This window comes from Eleutherodactylus coqui, chromosome 3 (genome assembly GCF_035609145.1).
Source record: "Eleutherodactylus coqui strain aEleCoq1 chromosome 3, aEleCoq1.hap1, whole genome shotgun sequence".
In the NCBI taxonomy this organism is placed as follows: Eukaryota; Metazoa; Chordata; class Amphibia; order Anura; family Eleutherodactylidae; genus Eleutherodactylus; species Eleutherodactylus coqui.
In genome coordinates, this window is record NC_089839.1 from 289,163,942 (window position 1) to 289,186,130 (window position 22,189).

The following is a 22,189-nucleotide window of genomic DNA, read 5'->3' on the forward strand; positions in this document are numbered from 1 at the left end:
ACTATACAATGATCAGAGAACTCTATGGGGCTGATCCTATACTTGGTGCACTTCATGCCTTTCTTAATATAGATACGATCTATTCTGCTGGCATTACCTCCCTTATGATAGGTGTAAGATCTCTTAGCATATTGGGAGCCATACGGGTCAACTAAATGAGCCTGCTGGACCAGATTATTGAGGAAGTTCTCATCATACCTCAGTTGTTTGTGACTACTGGTTCTATCTACATTACTGGAGACACTATTGAAATCCCCGCACATTATAAACACCCGAGATGTAAAACAATACGGCTTCATCAGCTGGAACAACTCCCTCCTCTCCTTTCTAGTCTGAGGAGCATAGATATTAATAACTCTATAATATACAGTGTCTAATATAAAGTCCAGCATCAGGCACCGGCCTGGACTGATCTCCAGGACCCTCTCCACCTCTATGTCCTTCTTATTGAAGAGAATTCCCACACCATCATTTCTCTCCAATCCAAAGGACCAGAATGACGCTCCATGTCTCCAGTCCCTCCTGGCTGCATACACATCAGCATTACTCTTCAGGTAGGTCTCCTGTAAGCAGAAGACATCAGATCTCTCCTCTGACAGCCGCTGGTAGATCGCCTGCCTCCTGTTCTTAGTCTTTACACTGTTCACATTTATAGAGCAGACTCTCAAACTCATCTAAGTCACTGATCTTTCTTGCTTTTCCTCCTCCGTCCGCTGCTGTCACCTGCAGAGCCCCATCTTTTGGTGGACACTGATGGTTGAGGTTCCTCTTCCTGAAGGTCGTCATCAGAGTTATGTAAGGAGATGCATTCTTTTCCTGATTTCTCTGATTCTTCTCCCAGCACTCCATACTGTCCGGAGGTTATGGCCAGCATCGGCTGATCCGGGGTTTTCTTTGCTGCGGTGACTTTTCTAGCAGGATCTGCAGTTTTATTCTTTCTTTTAACCGCCTGGAACCCCTCTTGATCCACAGAGGGGCGTCTGGGCCGTGCGGCTCGGTCGGAGGTTTCTGTAGCCTTACATGGCTGTTGTTCAGGTGATTTGGCAACAGGTCTATTGGATATTTTCTTCTTTTCATGAGGTTTCTCTTCAATAGCTGGTGCTTGTAGTACAACAGGGGATATTTCACTTCTTACAGCAAGGATTTTTCTTTTTCCATCAGATGCCTTCTCAGTGGCTGGTACTTGTACTGCAGTGGGAGGACCATCCATCTCTCCCTTTGCTGGTACTTGTAGTGCAGCAGGTGAGTTATCAGTCTCTAAAGCAGGGTCACTGGTACTTTGCACTACATTAGTATTAGGAGTGTTGGATTCTGGGACTGTATCTGCTCTTGCGGCGACATCCTCTTTACCTTCCTCCATGGGCTCTATGCCGATATCATCACCTCCTTTATTATGCTCTGCGTGTGGACACTCCCGGAATGTATGACCTGCTCCTAAGCACAGGTTACAGATGACGGGTCCTCTACAATCGCTTTTTGAATGTCCAAACTCTCCACATAATGAACACTTGACTCGAGAGCAGTTGAAAGCGAGGTGTCTGCCCCCACACCTATGACATAGACGAGGCTGACCAGGGTAATAGCATATTCCTCTCTCTGAGCCTAGATAGAAGGAGTGCGGTAGATGTCTGGTCACACCATTGGCTCGCTCTAATTGGATCTTTACAGTGTATCCACCATTCCAGATTCCCTCCTCATCATAGATTTTTTTCTGGATAGTTCATGATCATACATTGCCTACTCAGCCAGTGCTCCAGATCTGCCAGCGCCACCACCTCAGACTGGAACAATATGGTGGCCCTCACCACCTGAGGCTTGGACAGCTGGATCACCTGGAGATACTCCCAGATTGACTGTCCCCTTGTGTCATTATATATACTCCAGAATGCATCCAAGTCATATTGCAGCTTAAAGCTGATGTCGTAGATCCTGCTGGAGGGGATATGGATCAGAGCGTACACCTCAGAGGCTTTGAACTTCATAAAGTCTTTTAGGAGACTTTTCCCAATGTACAGTCTGGAGGGAATGTTCTCCTCTGGCCCCGTGTACTTAATCCTGACAGCGTTTCTCCTCTGTGGTGGAGGGGTAGCTGACTTTGTAACATTGGAGAATAGTCTGTTGAATTGTGGACGGTCAGCAGAGGGATGAGTGCCTGACCTTTCCTCATCAGCAGGCTTACTGACTCCTGATTGATCTGCAGACACACCTGCGGTGGTTTCACACTGTCCTGCAGACACACCTGCGGTGGTATGAGACTGTCCTGCAGACACACCTGTGGTGGTTTCACACTGTCCTGCAGACACACCTGCGGTGGTTTCACACTGTCCTGTAGACACACCTGCGGTGGTATGAGACTGTCCTGCAGATTGCTGTATACACTCCTCTGCAGATGGCTGAGAGCCTTCACTAATCTCCACCATATCTGCTCCAGTCCATGTAGTTGTCTCTTCACTCATTACACTGCACGGTGTTTCATTTACAATGTCAGTACCTGAAGCATACGCAAGATTACTACTTGCATTGATTTCATCAGCACAGCAAACAGAGTCCTTTGCAATTAACCCCTCATTGACTGTCACATTTTGCTCCTCAGTATTAGCAGCATTTTCAGAGTCTGATAGCTCAGCTCCCATACTCAATGACCCTGAAAGAAGTGACCCTCCAGGTGCTGCACCCACACATCTCAGAGGGGTTCCCTGCTCCACCATACTATACACAGCATTATAATCAGTACCTTTTTTCTCAATGGCTTCTTTAATCTTCATGTTTTGCACTCTGGCCTCCCTCTTCATGTTTTGCACTCTGGCCTCCTTCTTTTTCTCCATTACCCAGTTTTCTACTTTAGGTATTGCATTTGCTTCTTTGTCTAGTCGCTCCTTTAATATAGCAAGCTCACGTGTGCAATTATCCAGGCATTCACACTTCATCAGCTTTGTCTTCGGATCCATCTCTATCTTAATCTCTTCTCTTAACTTCAAAATTTGTCTTTCCAGTTTAAATAAACTTTTCTTAGTCACTTTCATACTCAATCCAAATGCTTTACATGATTCAGTAATCTCACCAGCCACCATTTCCTGGTTGCCACTTTCTTGATCTCCATGCTGCAAGCCACACTCCAGGCTCTGGGCTCTCCCAGGATCGTCAGCCCAGCTGCACTCACTTCCTCCTGGGTCAGAGGCCATGCCTCCTCCCTACTGGGAGCTCACAAGCACACGCCTATCCTCTCCTATGGACAAGAATAGAACTACTATAATACTGCCCCTATGTACAAGAATATAACTACTATAATACTGCCCCTATGTACAAGAATATAACTACTATAATACTGCCTCCTATGTACAAGAATATAACTACTATAATACTGCCCTCTATGTACAAGAATATAACTACTATAATACTGCTCTCTATGTACAAGAATATAACTACTATAATACTGCCCCCTATGTACAAGAATATAGCCACTATGATACTGCCCCCTATGTACAAGAATATAACTATTGTAATACTGCCCCCTATGTACAAGAATATAACTACTGTAATACTGCCCCCTATGTACAAGAATATTACTGTAATACTGCCGCCTATGTACAAGAATATAACTACTATAATACTGCTCCTATGTACAAGAATATAACTACTATAATACTGCCTCCTATGTACAAGAATATAACTACTATAATACTGCCCCCTGTGTACAAGAATATAACTACTATAATACTGCTCCTATGTACAAGAATGTAACTACTATAATACTGCCCCTATGTACAAGAATATAACTACTATAATACTGCCCTCTATGTACAAGAATATAACTACTATAATACTCCTCCTATGTACAGGAATAAAACTGCTATAATACTGCCCCCTACGTACAAGAATATAACTACTATAATACTGCCCCTATGTACAAGAATATAACTACTACAATACTGCTCCCTATGTACAAGAATATAACTACTATAATACTGCTCCTATGTACAAGAATATAACTACTATAATAATGCCACCTATGTGCAAAAATATAACTACTATAATACTGCCCTCTATGTACAAGAATATAACTACTATAATACTGCTCTCTATGTACAAGAATATAACTACTATAATACTGCCCCCTATGTACAAGAATATAGCCACTATAATACTGCCCCCTATGTACAAGAATATAACTACTGTAATACTGCCCCCTATGTACAAGAATATAACTACTGTAATACTGCCCCCTATGTACAAGAATAGAACTACTATAATACTGCCGCCTATGTACAAGAATAGAACTACTATAATACTGCTCCTATGTACAAGAATATAACTACTATAATACTGCCCCCTATGTACAAGAATATAACTACTATAATACTGCTCCTATGTACAAGAATATAACTACTATAATACTGCCCCCTATGTACAAGAATATAACTACTATAATACTGCCTCCTATGTACAAGAATATAACTACTATGATACTGCCCTCTATGTACAAGAATATAACTACTATAATACTGCTCTCTATGTACAAGAATATAACTACTATAATACTGCCCCCTATGTACAAGAATATAGCCACTATGATACTGCCCCCTATGTACAAGAATATAACTATTGTAATACTGCCCCCTATGTACAAGAATATAACTACTGTAATACTGCCCCCTATGTACAAGAATATAACTACTGTAATACTGCCGCCTATGTACAAGAATATAACTACTATAATACTGCTCCTATGTACAAGAATATAACTACTATAATACTGCCCCCTATGTAAAAGAATATAACTACTATAATACTGCCCCCTATGTACAAGAATATAACTACTATAATACTGCCCCCTATGTACAAGAATATAACTACTGAAATACTGCCCCCTATGTACAAGAATATAACTACTATAATACTGCCCCCTATGTACAAGAATATAACTACTGAAATACTGTCCCCTATGTACAGGAATATAACTACTATAATACTGCCCCCTATGTACAAGAATATAACTACTGAAATACTGCCCCCTATGTACAAGAATATAACTACTATAATACTACCCCCTATGTAAAAGAATAGAACTACTATAATACTGCTCCTATGTACAAGAATATAACTACTATAATACTGCCCCCTATGTACAAGAATATAACTACTATAATACTGCCCCCTATGTACGAGAATATAACTACTATAATACCGCCCCCCCTATGTACAAGAATATAACTACTATAATACTGCCCCCTATGTACAAGAATATAACTACTATAATACTGCCCCCTATGTACAAGAATAGAACTACTATAATACTGCCCCCTATGTACAAGAATAGAACTACTATAATACTGCCCCCTATGTACAAGAATAGAACTACTATAATACTGCCCCCTATGTACAAGAATATAACTACTGAAATACTGCCCCCTATGTAGAAGAATATAACTACTATAATACTGCCCCCTATGTACAAGAATAGAACTACTATAATACTGCCCCCTATGTACAAGAATAGAACTACTATAATACTGTGCCCTCTGTACAAGAATATAACTACTATAATACTGCCTCCTATATACAAGAATATAACTACTATAATACTGCCCCTTTGGTCTGCTTTTGCGTTCTGAACAGATGGAAAAATTTTAATTTCTCACTGTTTTTGCTATTTTTTATGAATTCTGATCAATTTTCCAGATATTAGTGTCTCTTTCAAGTCTGAATTTATAAGAGCAGCTAATCCTCTGTATCATTTGAGATTTATATATATGATGTCTCATCCGGTCAGTCAGACTCTGGTAACACATCTGCTCTCTTCTAGTTTCGGAATGACTGCAAATTATGTCGTCTTTGTAGAACAACCTGTGAAGATTAATCTGTACAAATTCCTCTCAGCCTGGAGCATCTGGGGAGCCAATTACATGGATTGCTTTGAGTCCAATGAAACTATGGGTGTGAGTAAGAACACCAATGACTGTTTTCATGATGTTTTTAGAATACCTGTTCAATCAGAAGGTCCATTCGTTGGACTTGGATACTCCGGTCCCATTTTTCGGTGGTGCTTAATCCACTAGGGTGGTAAATAGGATCGTACAGCACCCAGTAATTAAAGTTTACTTAAAGTTTAATCACAAAGAGTGCAAGGTTTACCCCAAAGTGGGCAATCTTGGGCATTTTGGGTTGGCGACTGGGAAGGGTGGGCAGCACTTAATTGTCCCAAATTATGTTGCAACTATGCATGATACATATGTTTGCTTATCTTTAAAGGAGTTGTACCACAATTAAGTTATCCCCTATTCACAGTAGAAGGGATGACTTGCTGATGGTGGGGGTCTCATCCTTCTCACTGTGGCATTACTGCACCTCTGGAAGTGAGGAGAAGACTGAATGGAGCGCTGGTAGTGCAAACGTGCTGATGCACCATTCACCTTCAATGGGACTGCCGAGATAGCAGAGAAGCCTCGCTGAAATGAATGGAGTGCTGACCATACATACTCGACTCAAGCTCCATTCATTATGACGTCAGAGCAAGAATAGAAGTGACCCGTTCAGTGACAGGCAGAGAGAGATACTGGACCCCCATTTTTTAGATCTGCGGGGGTCTCAGCAGTAAGACCCCCATGACCAGCAAGTTATCCCTTATCTTGTGGAAAGGAGATAACTTGTAATCTTTGGAACAACCCCTTTAAATCTGTGTGTCCTGTACCATCCTCAAAAGTCCTAATTTGGCCTGCAGTGTTCATTTGAATTTAGTGTCAGTGGAAATTGAGTGTGTAACCTGTATTATGGGGGGTTATATCCACCCCTCAGCCTTTTAAAAATGTATATTTTTGCTCACTATGCCACGTCTTGAGAAAAATGAAAAAAGTTTGGTACCGTGTTTCCCAGTAGAGCAAACTGTGATTGTTCTCAGTAAGAGAAACCAGGTAATCCTGTAGATATGATACCTTTTAATAACTAACAAAAATACATCACGTTATCGCGAGCTTTCAAACCTCTCAGGGTCCTTCATCAGGCTAGTGTAACAAATCTAAAGATGTACTTACTATAGCACATGATCACATGGGAGGGTACATTAAGTACACCATGTTTGCGCCCTCCCATGTGATCATGTGTATATATTAAATACGTCTTTAGATTTGTTCCATCATGCCTGAGGAAGGACCCTGAGAGGTTCAGAAGCTTGCTATAACATTGTGTATTTTTGTTAGCCATTAAAAGGTATCATTTCTACAAGATGACTTGGTTTCTCTTACGGAGAACAATCACACTTATGTCTTGAATATGCATGCATCTGTAGATGAGTAAATAATGGGGTTCCTACAATAACGGCAGGACGTATGACCATTATGGGTCTGATGGTGGGAGTAGGTCGGTACTGAACAGCTTCGGAGTTTCACTATAATTTCTGTATGCGCCCGATGAGGGTTGTTACCGGTGTGTCTGATCCTGCTGTATTCTATAGGTGTGGATGCATGTTGGCGAGAAGCACACAGGAGAATATCTCAACATCAGATATAGGACATCGGCCTTCAACATTTTCCATCACATTAATACATTTGAAGACAACGGATTTATCATAACGGATGTGTGCTGCTGGAAGGGGTAATAATCTCAGCAATGAAACCGAATTACGTTAAATCATATGTTCTAATAAACTCAAAACCTGCAGGAAACGAGGAGCCAGATGATTTACAGTGGTTTCTTCTTCCATCCTTTATGTTAGAAGGGTCCCCTAAAGATAAGATGATCACAGGTTGTCCCACCGCTGGGATCACCTACAATCAACTGTAAACTGTGAAGGAACCCATGAACAAGTGTTCAGTTTCACTGCAGCACCTCTACAGGAGAAAAGAGGCATTACATGAGTCACATTGACATTAATAAGCAGTCTATATAATGAACTCACACCCCGGAGTCCTCCAGAAAGAGAGAGGTGTTCTTTGTAGCTACTCTGTCTAATAGATGAGGGTCCTCAATGAGAGACAATCCATAATAGAAATTTTGACAGTGCATTTTCAAAGCCTTACAACCTCATGGCGTAAGCAGGTAGAATATAATACATTGTAAGGCTCTTGTTATGTAGCGCTTTTTCCCCATTAAACACCGGTTTTGTCCTGGTTTCTAACTTTTTTTGCAGAAAAGTGCATAGGGGCAATAACTGGGACAGAAGGATAGACTTCATTAGGTGTGACGGAGACCAGGGGCGCTATTCTATCCAGCTTTATAAAACTGACAGATGACTATGTGATACAAGGACCAAAGAGGTCTCCGTCTCACACATTGAACACTAGCGTTGTGTCCTTATTTCCACCCCCATGCAGTTTTCTGCATAAAAATCAGAATCAGTGCTGGTTCATAAAAACGTGATGTGAAAAGAGTCTAACTCAAAAAACAACATAAGTAAAGTACTTACTGAATATTAACCCCTTAATGACTGCTGAAATGCTTCTTTTTACAACTGCCATCAAGAGGATTCATACAAAGGTACCTCTTTTAAAATAATGTGGATAAACGTCTATTAAACGTCTATCCCCACTTTATGCCGTATACTGTGGTACAAAACAAATTAACTGCTTCAACTATACTTGTAGCTGTGGTCCTGATTAAAACAATTATATATATATATATATATATATATATATATATATATATATATATATATATAATTAATCAAAAAATATTATCTGCAGCTGCCCTAGGGTAAGCTTGCTGCATACTGTGCTACTACGGAGTTCAATGTATAAACAGTATACAGTAAGCTCCCCCTAGTGGTGGCTGCAGGCAGCTAGAATTTTATCCTTTAGCTCTATGCAGAGAAATTGCTACTATGTAGCAGAAAAACTGTTCTCCGACCACTAGTAAGGCATTTCTGTTGCTTTATTCCATCAGTAATAAATGCTGGAAAGAATAGCACAGCATGCTGAGCTATTTTTTCCAGTAATGGGTTCCATCAGGCGCCGCCAGGATATGTCATTCATACAGACCCAATGGCCATTTTATTTTCATTGTTCTGTTCCATAGCGGAAAAGAATGATGGAAATGTGAACAGAGACATGTAGGACTTTGGCAAGAAATTAATCAGAAGTGAATTTCGTACCTAAAAATAAAACAATGTTGAAAAGTGGAAAGTTCTTGTTTTAGTAACATTCGGAAAAGACATCCATTAACGTATCCATCGCTTCGTTATCTGCATCTGAATCCTATGTGATATTCTAATAATGTCCAGTACTGCAGTATCCACTCTTTTGTCACTGTAAACTTGTATCTTTGCAGCTTTGAATTTATCTACAATTATTTGTATTTGGCCAACTTACGTGAGAACTGGGAGGAAGTGAAGAGACTTGCAGAGAAGGCTCCTCAACCTGAAGTGCGGAGATATGTCCTGCCGCTGGATATCCGCAAGGTAAAGTGCGCTCTCCTATAGGCACTCAAGCCCATAAGATAACCTCGAAGATCAAGTGTTGGGCAGTGCATACCATTCAATTATTTTATTCAGTATTGACTGCCAGTTTGTTTTGTTTTTTAGCTCTGCTCCATAATGGCACTCCTCTATGCTTTATACTGCAGCTCTGATTGCAAAAGCTGTAATTTACTGGAAAACATTAGTCTGTGTATTCTGTTGCAGAAAGGATGGCTCAGAGTAAATTCAAGAGATGAGAGGTAGAATTACACTATAAATTCTATTTAATTCTGTGATGATTTTTCCTCCTTTACCAGAGTGACGCCGGAAAGAACTTGGTGACCCTTCCCTACACCACCGCTACGGCCACGCTGCGCAGCGATGATACAATCTGGCTGGAACCTGAGGTTCTCTTCTCTGGTCCTAGGCAAGGTTTGTGCAATGGAAAATAAATGATTGCTCCTAACTAGGACAGTAAAGGGGTTGGTTATGTGCTCTTTGTCGTCTTTGCAGCTGTACAGGTAACTCTATAAACCCTCATGCCACATGGCCATATTATGGCTCCGTACAACCTCTGAAGTGCCATAGCCATAATACGGCACTCATAAGGATGGAAGGCCTTGAGCCGACTACCTGAACCATGTGGGGATTGAATTCACAATCTTCTGGTCGTGAGCAACAGTTTAGAACTACATACTGCTGCCTTAACACTCTGCGCCACACAGGGCCCCAGAGAGCTCTCCCATCATCTATTAACCCTTTGCAATCCAATTTTGGGTTCAGGGTTTCCTAGCGGGCTTTCGATTTCTACTATTACACAATGGCACCATCTGCTGGCTACAGTCAGTACTGCCGTATGGGACATGGGACATGTCTTCCAACATCGGAGCTTTACAGCCTTCAATCACAATGTCTGAAGACGTCAGACAGTGAATTACAAAGGGTTAATACCCAGGACTTTGACAAGGGGGCGCCCACTATGTCTACAGCAGTGGTTCTCAAACATTTCTTAAGCCATGGAACCCTTTTTCAAGCAAAAGTTTCCCATGGAGCCCCAAAGCTGGACAGAGGGTTTGGTCAAGGGAGGGGTTAGGGGGCGTGGCTTATAACATGATTCCGCTTCAAAATCCACATATAGACTTATGGATTTTAGTGCAGATTTTGAAAGTGTTTTGTGATATATTCCGGTATGTGTAAAAGCTCCCTAAGGGCTTATGCAGATGGGCGTATACCGGTCGGGTTTTCAAGATATACACTGCCCCTCTCTGCAAAGGGAGGTGGCTGGCCAGGCCAGGAGCTAGTGCTCTCCACCCCTCGATACTGTTTGCAATGGGAGGGGGTACCTTAGCTCCATCCCTGCCCCTCCCATTGCAAACAGTGGCGAGGGCAGAGAGAAGGCAGGAGCTCAGTGCACTAGGTCCTGGCCTGGCCCGCCTCCTCCCCTTGTAGACAGGGGCATCGTATATCAGCTGGGAGTGAAAACCCAACCGATATATGTCCATCTGAATAAGCCCTAAAGACCTGGATTTTCCTTTGTTAACTCCGAATTTGAAGGGGACTTTCCAGAGAGCGTACTGCAGATTGCTTTACTTTGGTGCGGATGAGTTTGCACAACTCATTAAAAGCACAACAGTCAAAAAAAACCTTCTAATATCTGTCTGGATAGTGATTCGTATACTCTAGACTGTATGGTTTGATATTCACACTCCGTTCATTCTATCATACTTAAATAAAAACAGTTTGAGGGAAAATCATAAAATACAATTAAAACAACTACAATTTGATAAACAGCGGCGCCCTTGCGGGACACATATAACAAACTCTAGTAAAAACAGCTGGTCGGAATGCGCACCGTATGCGCTATCTTTTCCGGCCAGTCGATGTTACGCATCGGGAAATCATCCATCTGAACAAACACATTGGAATCCAATGCTTCAGATGGATGAGATTTTCGGCCAGCCAAAGTCCCATTAGTATTTATCCTTTATTATATCTTTTACCCCATATGACCGCAGGAGCGCTGTATTGACCTTCGTTCACTTTATTCCAAATTGCCACGATAAAACACTCATGTGAATCCAGCCTGTCTGTTTTTTGTTTTTTTTCTAATTTCCCGCTCGGTTTCATAGCGGGGTTCTGTTAGAATCGCTGCTCATATAATAATAATAATAATAATTATTATTATTTGTATAGCGCCAACATATTCCGCAGCGCTTACATAGACAGGGGGGAATACAGAAAGACAAAATACAAACATTACAGAACCACGGTTACATAGTAATCAGTTGATGGAAACAATAGGGGTGAGGGTCCTGCTCCAACGAGCTTACATACTACAAGTAATGGGGTGATACAGAAGGTAAAGGGGCTGGAGATGTGCACGGTATGGCGAGGTGGAGAGTGAGGGGTGATATACACATAAGCCGTGTAACGGCAGAAACTGCAGGAGCGGTTTATGATGGCTAGCAGGGATTGCAGTCAGTAGGTCAGGGAGCATGTTATCAGGCAGTGAGTAGAGGAGTTTGTTTAGAGAATGCGGTATGCCTCCCTGAAGAGGTGCGTTTGTAGAGCACGCCTGAAGTTCTGCGAGTCCTGGATTGCCCAGGTGTTCTTTGGTAGTGCGTTCCAGAGGGCTGGTGCTGCTCTGGAGAAGTCTTGGCGGCGGGAGTGAGAAGTTCGAATTAGAGGGGTGTGCAGTCTAGTTTCGTTTGCCGAGCGGAGAGCCCGGGCTGGGTGATGGATTGAGATGAGGGAGGCAATATAGGGGGGCGCTGCACTGTGCAGGGCTTTGTGGATTAGGGTAGTAAGTTTATTATGGTAATAGTAATATGCAATGTATTGCGTATGGACAGCGTTGTATACGCTGCAATAGAAAAGTATAGGGCTCCTGCTGCGTGTTACGCTGAGAAATAGAGCATGCTGTGATTTATTTCTCACACGTAACTAGATGCACATGTCACAGGACAACCAATCACAGCACAGCTTTCATTGCTGAGGTAAAGTGAAAGCTGCGCTGATTGGCTGCTATAGGCAAAAAAAAAATTTCAGACAGCTTTCATAAGAGCGTGGGGCCCAGAGCAACCAATCACAGCGCAGCTTTCTCTTTACCTCAGCAGTATAAGAAATGAAAGGTGTGCTGTGATTGGTTGCTAATGAGCAACAAAAACAGATTTTCTTTTAGACAGTTTTCATAAGACTGTGGTTTCGGGCTACTTTAACGTGGCCCACCCTATACTACAGCTATATACCATATATTTTCTCATCTTGACTTTATTGTTCCAACAGCTTTCGAATTCCCCCAAATTAACTACAAGGCGTACAGCGGTAAAGATTACAAGTATGCCTATGGACTGGGACTGAACCATTTCATCCCTGACAGGGTGAGTATATATAGGTAATCATCTCGGCTCCGTATCAGCAGACTGATGATGTCTAACGTCATTGTGTATACTCTTCTAGCTTGTGAAACTGAACGTCAAGAGCAAAGAAACGTGGGTATGGCAAGAGCCCAATACCTACCCGTCGGAGCCGATATTTGTCCCAACTCCAGATGCCCTGGAGGAAGATGATGGTAAGGATAGTTCAGACACGGGTGTGTTTAAAGGGGTTGTTTATATAAAAAAAGGCCAAGTGTCAATGGCAGCATTTAGTAGAAAAATCGTCCGGCAGCATGTTCAGGCTGTGTGGAAAATCCGAAGCAGCAAAATCTCATCCTCAGAGAACATTTGCAGTAAATCAGTGCGGAAATTAACCCGCGGCGCAGAATTTAAATCCACACGTCAATTTTAGCAGATTTGGTACAAAAAACATGCGGCGTTCTGCCATGGAGAAGCTGAAATTCCTACCAAAATGTGCAAAAGGGGCTGCAAATTTTGGAAAGATTTCACATGCAGAAAACATGCAACAGTAGCTGGTAGATTTTTAAGCGATTTTACTCATGTGGAAAAACTGCCCTATGTGAACATACCCTAAGGCTAGTTTCACACGGGCGACCGCGATTTTGCTGCAAGAAAATCGTGGCAAATAGCGTCTTGTTCCTGCGATTTTTGTATGCCAGTGATGTTTTTTGGAGAGTAACCTTGCATTGCATCGCTGCCACCCGCAATTAAATCATGCGATTTTTTTTTTTTTTTTTAAATCACAGAAGTCAATAGGACTTTCTAATAATAAAAATCGTATCGCAATGCATATTTCGTGTGTTGCAATGCGATAAAAAGGAGGCTCCATAGGGAAACCTGTGAGATTTTAAAAAAAATAAAAAATAAAAATCGCAGAAATCTAGAACATGCCGCAATTTTATTGTTCTCTCAAAATCATATAAGTGAAAACGTTGCTAATGGGAAGGAAACTATTGTAAATCATTGGTTTCATAATCTGCTTTTTTACTGACTCTCGCTTCATGCGAAAATCACACGATTTTCTCGCCGGTGGGAAACCACTCTAAATCTTAATTTTTCATATAATATAGGAGGCTGGACCCCTGCTCCACTTCAGCTCTTTAGCAATAGGTGCACCTAGTCATTGGAATGAGTGAAATGTAGTTTCTTCATCCTGCATGTAGTTTGGACCTGCAGCGATCAACTGATCACCAGGGTAGTATAGAAGTGGTTCAGAGGTTGCCAGATATTGTGCAGTACTTATCAGCCTTGCCTTGTGATCGCAGGTATCATACTAAGCGTGGCCATCTCCCCAGCCGTGGGGCACAAGCCCTCATTCCTGCTGATCCTGGACGCAAAGGACATGAGTGAAATCGCCAGAGCCGAGGTCGACACCATCATCCCCGTCACATTTCATGGCATGTTCAGAAATACCTAAATAACCAACCACATGGCTGCTTGTGATCCAAGATGCGATGTATCATCACAGTCCAGAAACCCGTGTACAGCTCCAGTCTAAGGGCAGGAGAGGGGACGCGGCCGTGGCGTCTGTATACGGGAGCTGCACATTTTTATCAACTTGTATATTTATATATCTATTGATTTATATTGATCCTAGGAGGAATATTCTGTTATTTAGCATAATTCCTGTTTCTTAATAAATGTATTTTGCATTGTATTGACGATTCAGCCGGTCTCTACCTATTTTCTGTACATGTTAACCCTTTGCAATCCAGTTTTGGATTCAAGGTCTCCTAGGGGGTTTTCTCTATCTGACGTTATACAATGGCGCCATCTGCTGGCTAGAGCCAGTACTGCGGTATGGGACATGCTGAAGAGGCCCCTGACAACAGAGCGGCCAGTAATCTACAGTAAGAATACCCTGCCGGATGTCTTCCAACATCGGAGCTGTACAGCCTTCAATCAGAATGTCTTTAGACATCAGACAGTGGATTGGAAAGGGTTAATATACATTAGGAGACAATGGCATCTCTCAACAGCCTACAGTCCTTTTCCTCTCTGTACATGTTCAGAAACCTAGTGCAATACAGTAAATAAGAGGAGGGGAGAGGAGGGGGATGCAGCTGCAAGATGTCTCCCTGTGTATATGTAAGAGACCTGCATGCTGTGAGAGGGAAAGAGGAGCAGCAGTGGTCAGACACCTGAATTGCTTTGCAAATACGGCACGGCCCTGACAAACGACATTGCATCAGGAGAGCACCCCGACTCAGTAAGCAGGGAGGGAATGTGCATCCTCTAAACAGGAGAAGAAAAAAGACAATCTGCAAGGTAAGCTACTTTTACAAAAGCCGATAGTTGCCCAAATAATTCCTCAAACAAGCGATTATGGGCAACTGTCGACTCATGTACACTAGGTCCCAGCAGGGCAGAGAGCGAGAAGCCGCTTAGTTTCAGCTCACTAAAAAGGAACAACTGCTGAGTGGCTCCTTGCTCCGTGTAAACAGGAGTTGCTTAGGCTTTGAATGACTTCTGTGTACTGTGAATCGAAGCGGGTGGCTGGAAGAGATCTCCGGTCACCACTTCTATTATCTAACAGACAATCGCTCCTGTGTAAAAGCACAGGAGCGAGAGTTGCTGGCACAGCTGTTGGGCGCATCAATCCCAGTCTTGATGCCCCATTAAAGGAAATCTGTCACCTGCCTGAAGCACTATAAAGTAACTTATGGTGCTGTTCTAGTAGGTGACAGGGAGCGAGTTGAGGTATTTTTCATACTCGCCCGCTTCTTGGTGCCTGCCTGTGAAGTCTGCACACCAGCCAAAAATCTGACTCTTTTCAGAGTCCCGTGTGCACACTCTCCCATAGACTTGTATAGGAGTGTGTGTGCACAAAACTCAGAAGAGAGTCCAATTTTCAGCCAGCATGTGGACGGGCTCAGGAACGCAGCCTTAGGCAATCACACCTGGCGCTTGATGAGCCAATCACAGCCATTCAATAAATGGCATCATTGAATGGCTGTGATTGGCTCATTGAGCACTGGCTGTAATTGGCTCAGGACCGCAGCGTCAGCCAATCACAGCAATCTCTTACTGGAGGCAGGGTATTCAACCCACAGTACCAGGAAGAGATTGCTCTCTCAGTGCTGAGAAAAACTGCCATAGCGCCTGGGAGCAGCGATAGGGACAAGGACGGCACCTGCAAGGTTAGCATTTTTTATTTTTTTCCCTCATGTAGTGTAGCTAGGGCTTATTTTCGGGGAAAGGCTTATATTTCAAGCCATCCCTCCACCCCGAAAATCAGGGTAGGGCTTATTATTGGGAAACACTGTATGTGGTATAAACTAGCCGCTATACCCAGCTTTGTCCAAGTTAATTGGTACGGGTGTTTACCTGTTCCCACAGAAAAGTTTATGAACGCGTAGTTACTTCAGAGGAATGAAATCTGTATACAGAGTGTTAGATTCTCTTCAGGCTGCATGTACTGATGTCCCTCTGCAGAATGTGCCATCCCTTCCATTCTCCTCACTTTTTACCTTCAAAAGATAATGCCCCTTTTTATTCAAATTTACCCCCACACTGGAGGTTGCAGCCTCTTCTTACGGCTCATTTACACGTAAGAATTATCGGTCAAAATTTGCTCAAACGAACGAATTTGAGCGATAATTGCTCAGTGTGAATGCAAAAAAACCCCCATAAAATGGCTCACTTGTCGTCTGCATTTATTTACGCTTAAAAAAAAAAAAACTTGTTCGCTTCCTGGCTTGTCGTTTCATGTAAATGCTCCCCGCTTCCCAGAGGAGGTGAAGCACTGAGCGAGAAGCGGACAAGAAGTCAGCGGCAAGTCTTTGTTTGAATGCTCTGCACAAGCGCTGATCCCCTTAGCAGTAACGTCAGTGCTCGTGTAGTTTTCCAAAACACTGACGGCCCGTGTAAAAGGGTCTTTAGCCTTAAAGGCATGCTCCCTTCCTGCAGTCCATGGCAGCTTCCTAATGTACTTTACAGCCTTTCAGTATATACGAACAGAGGTGGGGTGGGTTCTCGTCGGTCTATACACGCGCAGAGGTGGGGTGGGTTCTCGTCGGTCTATACACGCGCAGAGGTGGGGTGGGTTCTCGTCGGTCTATACACGCGCAGAGGTGGGGTGGGTTCTCGTCGGTCTATACACGCGCAGAGGTGGGGTGGGTTCTCGTCGGTCTATACACGCGCAGAGGTGGGGTGGGTTCTCGTCGGTCTATACACGCGCAGAGGTGGGGTGGGTTCTCGTCGGTCCATACACGCGCAGAGGTGGGGTGGGTTCTCGTCGGTCCATACACGCGCAGAGGTGGGGTGGGTTCTCGTCGGTCCATACACGCGCAGAGGTGGGGTGGGTTCTCGTCGGTCCATACACGCGCAGAGGTGAGGTGGGTTCTCGTCGGTCCATACACGCGCAGAGGTGAGGTGGGTTCTCGTCGGTCCATACACGCGCAGAGGTGAGGTGGGTTCTCGTCGGTCCATACACGCGCAGAGGTGAGGTGGATTCTCGTCGGTCCATACACGCGCAGAGGTGAGGTGGATTCTCGTCGGTCCATACACGCGCAGAGGTGAGGTGGATTCTCGTCGGTCCATACACGCGCAGAGGTGAGGTGGATTCTCGTCGGTCCATACACGCGCAGAGGTGAGGTGGATTCTCGTCGGTCCATACACGCGCAGAGGTGAGGTGGATTCTCGTCGGTCCATACACGCGCAGAGGTGAGGTGGATTCTCGTCGGTCCATACACGCGCAGAGGTGAGGTGGATTCTCGTCGGTCCATACACGCGCAGAGGTGAGGTGGATTCTCGTCGGTCCATACACGCGCAGAGGTGAGGTGGATTCTCGTCGGTCCATACACGCGCAGAGGTGAGGTGGATTCTCGTCGGTCCATACACGCGCAGAGGTGAGGTGGATTCTCGTCGGTCCATACACGCGCAGAGGTGAGGTGGATTCTCGTCGGTCTATACACGCGCAGAGGTGAGGTGGATTCTCGTCGGTCTATACACGCGCAGAGGTGAGGTGGATTCTCGTCGGTCTATACACGCGCAGAGGTGAGGTGGATTCTCGTCGGTCTATACACGTGCAGAGGTGAGGTGGATTCTCGTCGGTCTATACACGTGCAGAGGTGAGGTGGATTCTCGTCAGTTTACAAATCATTTCCCTATGGATTCTGAGGAAAGAACTCATGTATCATGGATTCTCACACAGTTTTTCACACTTAGATTTGAATATTGAAGTTGTGAACCCTTTGCTTTCCTCAAGAAATTGACTAAATTTCATGTTTGTACGGTACAGATGTGTGTTATTAGTTACATTACAAAGGGGGTCACTAACTTTTGTGCTTATAATTGAATAATCAAGTTGCAACCTCCTTACATTTCATATTTAGGACCTAAAGAATGGTCGTGCCAAATTTCACGTTTATATGACATTAATCAGAAGTTAGAAGTTAGAGAATTAGTGGCACTCACCAAGACTGAACTTGCAGTCAGTGAGTGAGAGCTTTTACCTATATTATACATGATGGAACTAAAGAAGAAAAAAAAAAAAAGTTCCCACACTACAGGTACCTTTACATGGTATGACTGTCAGGCACACAAGCGCCCCACAGCCATACCAGCAACTAATCGCTCTTGTGCTTTACACAGGAGCAATAGTCATTCAAGTGAATAGAGGTAGAGTGGGTGGGGGATTGTCCTGGCGCACCCGCCTCCATTCACAGTAATCAAGAGCCGCATATAGTTTAAACAGCTCCTGCTTACACTGAGTGAGAAGCTGCTCAGCAAACGTTCCATTTCAAGGCGCTGAGAAGGAAAGACTAGCAACAACTAAGTCTTCTCACTTAGTGCCCTGTCGGGAGCCATGCGTACATGGGTCGATAGGCGCCTGAATAATCACCGATTTCATCGGCCCGTGTAAAAGATACCTTAAGGCTGGGTTCACACGGGGCGGATTTGCCGCGGAAATTCCGTGCAGAATTTCACCGCGGCAAATCCACATGCGGCCGCTATTCCCAGGATTAGCCAGCCATGTGGACGAGATTTCTCAGAAATCTCGTCTACGCGGGACGGCAAATCCGCGCTGCAGCAGCGGCTTCTGCCGACTTAGCCCCAGCGGATTTGCCGTCCCGGCCGCAGCATGTACATTTTTTTTTTTCGCTGCGGCCGCGCTCTCCCCTATTGGAGCGCGGTCCGCAGGTTTTGCAGCGGCGGTTCTCCCGGCGGAAATCGCGCGGTTTTTCGCTGTGGCCAAACCGCAAGATTTCCGCCGAAAATCCGCCTTGTGAGAACCCAGCATAAGCGTAAGAGTGATAAGAGACAAGATAGACAAAAACACACAGACACCACTCATCCCTGAGCTGCACTTTAATTTATTAATGATACTAAAAAGGCACAACGGAATTTACAAAGATTAATTTCTATACTATTTACATGTTTAAACATATCCTTTTTTCCACAATGCTGGGCTTGTCACATCCTCAGCAGTGGGGAGCTTTGGACAGCGGTTCCTTCGCGCTTCCATTGGCTAATAATTTTCAAACATTTTCCAAGAACCTAAGAAAAAAAAAATATCTTTAAAAAAAAGAATTTTCCAAAGCTGACTTATCACCTATCCACAGGATAGGTGATAAAAGACTGATCGGTGGGGGGTCTGAACACTGCACAGGAGGAGGAGGAGATGTAATGTTGCTGCATTCACTTTAATGGGCTGAGAAAAGCGCTTGGCTATCTTCGGCAGTGCCATTGATGATGAACGGAGCGGCACTGTGGATGCTCAACTGCTGCTCCATTCAGTCTCTATGTCACTGTGGCTGCACTACTGACAGATCCTGATGACATTTCCTATTCCAATCTGTCAGGAGCTGACTTGTCACGGTTTGTGGAGTTTAATCACATCTACATAATGTCCACACATGTAAATAATGCGACTTATCAAGGATCTTCCAAATAAGTCTACCATGGAGCGAGGCCAGAATCATATGCACAAGCCTTGGAGATCATAGTGCAGATACTCACCGGCCGGGTGTCCTCAGGTAAGATCACTCCATCATCCCAGATTCTAGCTGATGAATAAAACGCTGAACTTTCCTCCTTCAGTCTATGAGAGGTACAAGATGATATCACCCATGAGTCCACTCCTCTCATGCACATGACTACTTCTGACATTTTTAGTACAGTGTTTCTTTACCCACTTGCCCCTCCAAGTAGGTTTTGGCCTATGTGACCAGGGCCAATTTTTCAAACCTGACGTGTTTCACTTTACGTGGTAATAACTTTGAAATACCATTACTTATAAGTGATTCTGAAGTAGATTTTTGGTGACATAAACTAAATTGTATCAGTGGTAAATGTTGCTTAGTATATTTTGCATTTATCTAGAAAAAAAAATCCCAAATTTTGAGAAAAAAAAAAAAAAAAACGCTACTTTTTTCAAAATGTGCCATTTTCTGCTCGTAATATAGATATTTACTAACCATTTTGTCTGGTACGATTAACATTTACCATATGTCCGCGTTATGTCTGCGTTATTTTACAACTTTCCTATTTATGAGATGAGCTGCTCGACTTCAGAGAGGGGGAGGGCACAACCGTGCTTTGTTTGCTGCGACTGGCTGCCACAGTCATCATATGCCAGGAGGAACCATGCCAGTTGGTCCACTGGCAAAACTCTGTGATCTGAGCGATCATTAGACTCTCAGATCTAAATAGAGAACACAGTAACCAAGTGGCACAAAAAATGGGATACTTGTTATTTTCTGTCCTAAATTCTACCATATGCATTATGGAAATGAGGGCCTCCACCCATATCAACCAAGAAGGGGAGTAGACAATTTCCATAACCTGGGATAATCTGCCGCGCGGCCAGGATACAGGAAAAAAAGTCAGTGAAAAGGATATTAAAAAATGGCCCTATATGTCACAGGAAAAAAAAACATGGCAAAAATAATTTTGAAAGCTAAAGGAAAAAAAATAGGGCAGTAAAACCACCACATGGGTAAAATCCCCAATAAGTGTCTGGTCCTTAAGGTACAAAACAGCCTGGTCCTTAAGGGGTTAAACCAACAGTAGGTAATCCAGAAAGTCCTTTCCTCTTAGTAGCTTCACACTTTCTGTTTTGATAACCATCTGAAAACGCAGGAGGTTTTATAGTCCAGCATCGCTCAGGTCTGATTGGTGCCGGGATTACAGAATTCTCACTGAAGTATTATTATACCTGCCAGATTTGTGCTTTCATTTGCAACATCCAATTTTGGAATAAGAGCTGAAGTGTGACTGGCTGCCACATGCAACGATACAGTAAGACCCAAAGCTTAAATACCTGTTTAGCTGCGCGCTGAATTCTTTCTCGTCCGTCCAACCTTCATCTTTCTGATCACTCCATGACAACCTGGTGGCATCCAGAAGACCAATTCTTGCATTTGGCCACAGGAACAAAAAATTTGGCTCATATGATCTCCCGCACTGTAAAAAAAAGTTGAAAAATCAAAAAGTTTTATCAAACTGCATACAGCAAGCAGTTCTGGGATTGTTTAAAGGGCTTTGCTGGGACAAAACTATTGATGACCAATCCTCAGGATAGGTCATTAATAGTTGATCAGTATGGGTAAACCGCTAGGAATCACCACTGATCAGCTAACTGAAGTGACAGCGGCATTTAGGTGTGCTCCACTGTCCCTGCAGTCCATACCAGGCATTGCGCCATACATCGTAAGATGGCTGTGCCTAGTATTGCAGCTCAGTTCCAATCGCTCACAGGCCATGTAACTAATGAATGGAACATCACAGGCCTGAGAAGGCGGCCCAGCACTCATTCAATCAACTGATGAGAGGGGCTCCTGAGTAGCGGACCCTGACGATCAACTATTGATGACCTACGGTGAGGATAGAACATCAATAGTAAAAGTCGAAGAAAAACTCTAACTTGTGCAGCAAATGATTGCAGGTTACTTGGTGAAGACGTTTTAAAAGAGATGTCAAGGATAAAAAATAAATAAATAATCGGTCGGCTTTTTAGCAGAAACAGCACTACTACTGACTATGGGCTTTGGCCAGTACTGCAGCTCAGACTCAGTCACTGAAAGAGTCTGAGCAGTAATACCAGATAGCTCATAGACAAGACTGGCACCGTTTCTGGGATCAAAAGGCAGTGAATTTCTTACCGAAAATTCCTTTTTCCCCCGAGTCATCCTGACGGCAGACATGGAGGTTGCACCTTGACCTTGTAGGGACAGGAAGCAAGAGACTTCAAAAGGCTCCTCCTGCCTCCCATTCACCAGTGTCTTCTAAATTACTTACATGGACATGTCGTGGTTAACCAAGGAAGATTTTATTGCTCCGAGACAAAATTAACATGGTTAGTTCTTTTGAACATAAATAATAAGAGGGTAACTTACCCGGATTAACCAAAGAAATTATGCACAAATTTACCGCATAAAACAAAAATGGCCAACATAGGAGC

General features: G+C 43.5%; 2 protein-coding genes across 4 annotated transcripts in view; one reads left to right on the top strand and one right to left on the bottom strand.

Annotated features, from left to right (window-relative positions):
- Positions 1-14,440, top strand: part of LOC136621847 (protein wntless homolog A-like) — a 68,986-nt gene extending 54,546 nt beyond the window's left edge. The window contains exons 13-19 of the mRNA XM_066597633.1: positions 5,878-5,934; positions 7,448-7,587; positions 9,259-9,388; positions 9,703-9,817; positions 12,671-12,765; positions 12,845-12,956; positions 14,049-14,440. Coding sequence (XP_066453730.1) covers positions 5,878-5,934; positions 7,448-7,587; positions 9,259-9,388; positions 9,703-9,817; positions 12,671-12,765; positions 12,845-12,956; positions 14,049-14,200 — 801 coding nt within the window. The 3' untranslated portion in view covers positions 14,201-14,440. The remainder of the gene's footprint in view (positions 1-5,877; positions 5,935-7,447; positions 7,588-9,258; positions 9,389-9,702; positions 9,818-12,670; positions 12,766-12,844; positions 12,957-14,048) is intronic.
- Positions 14,441-19,080: 4,640 nt separating this feature from the next.
- LOC136621848 (methylcrotonoyl-CoA carboxylase beta chain, mitochondrial-like) overlaps positions 19,081-22,189 on the bottom strand; it is a 73,052-nt gene continuing 69,943 nt past the window's right edge. For all 3 annotated transcript variants that reach the window (XM_066597637.1, XM_066597635.1, XM_066597634.1), the window contains exons 10-12: positions 21,050-21,192; positions 19,747-19,828; positions 19,081-19,284 (exon numbers count right to left, since the gene is read on the bottom strand). In XM_066597637.1, coding sequence (XP_066453734.1) covers positions 19,201-19,284; positions 19,747-19,828; positions 21,050-21,192 — 309 coding nt within the window. In that variant the 3' untranslated portion in view covers positions 19,081-19,200. The remainder of the gene's footprint in view (positions 19,285-19,746; positions 19,829-21,049; positions 21,193-22,189) is intronic.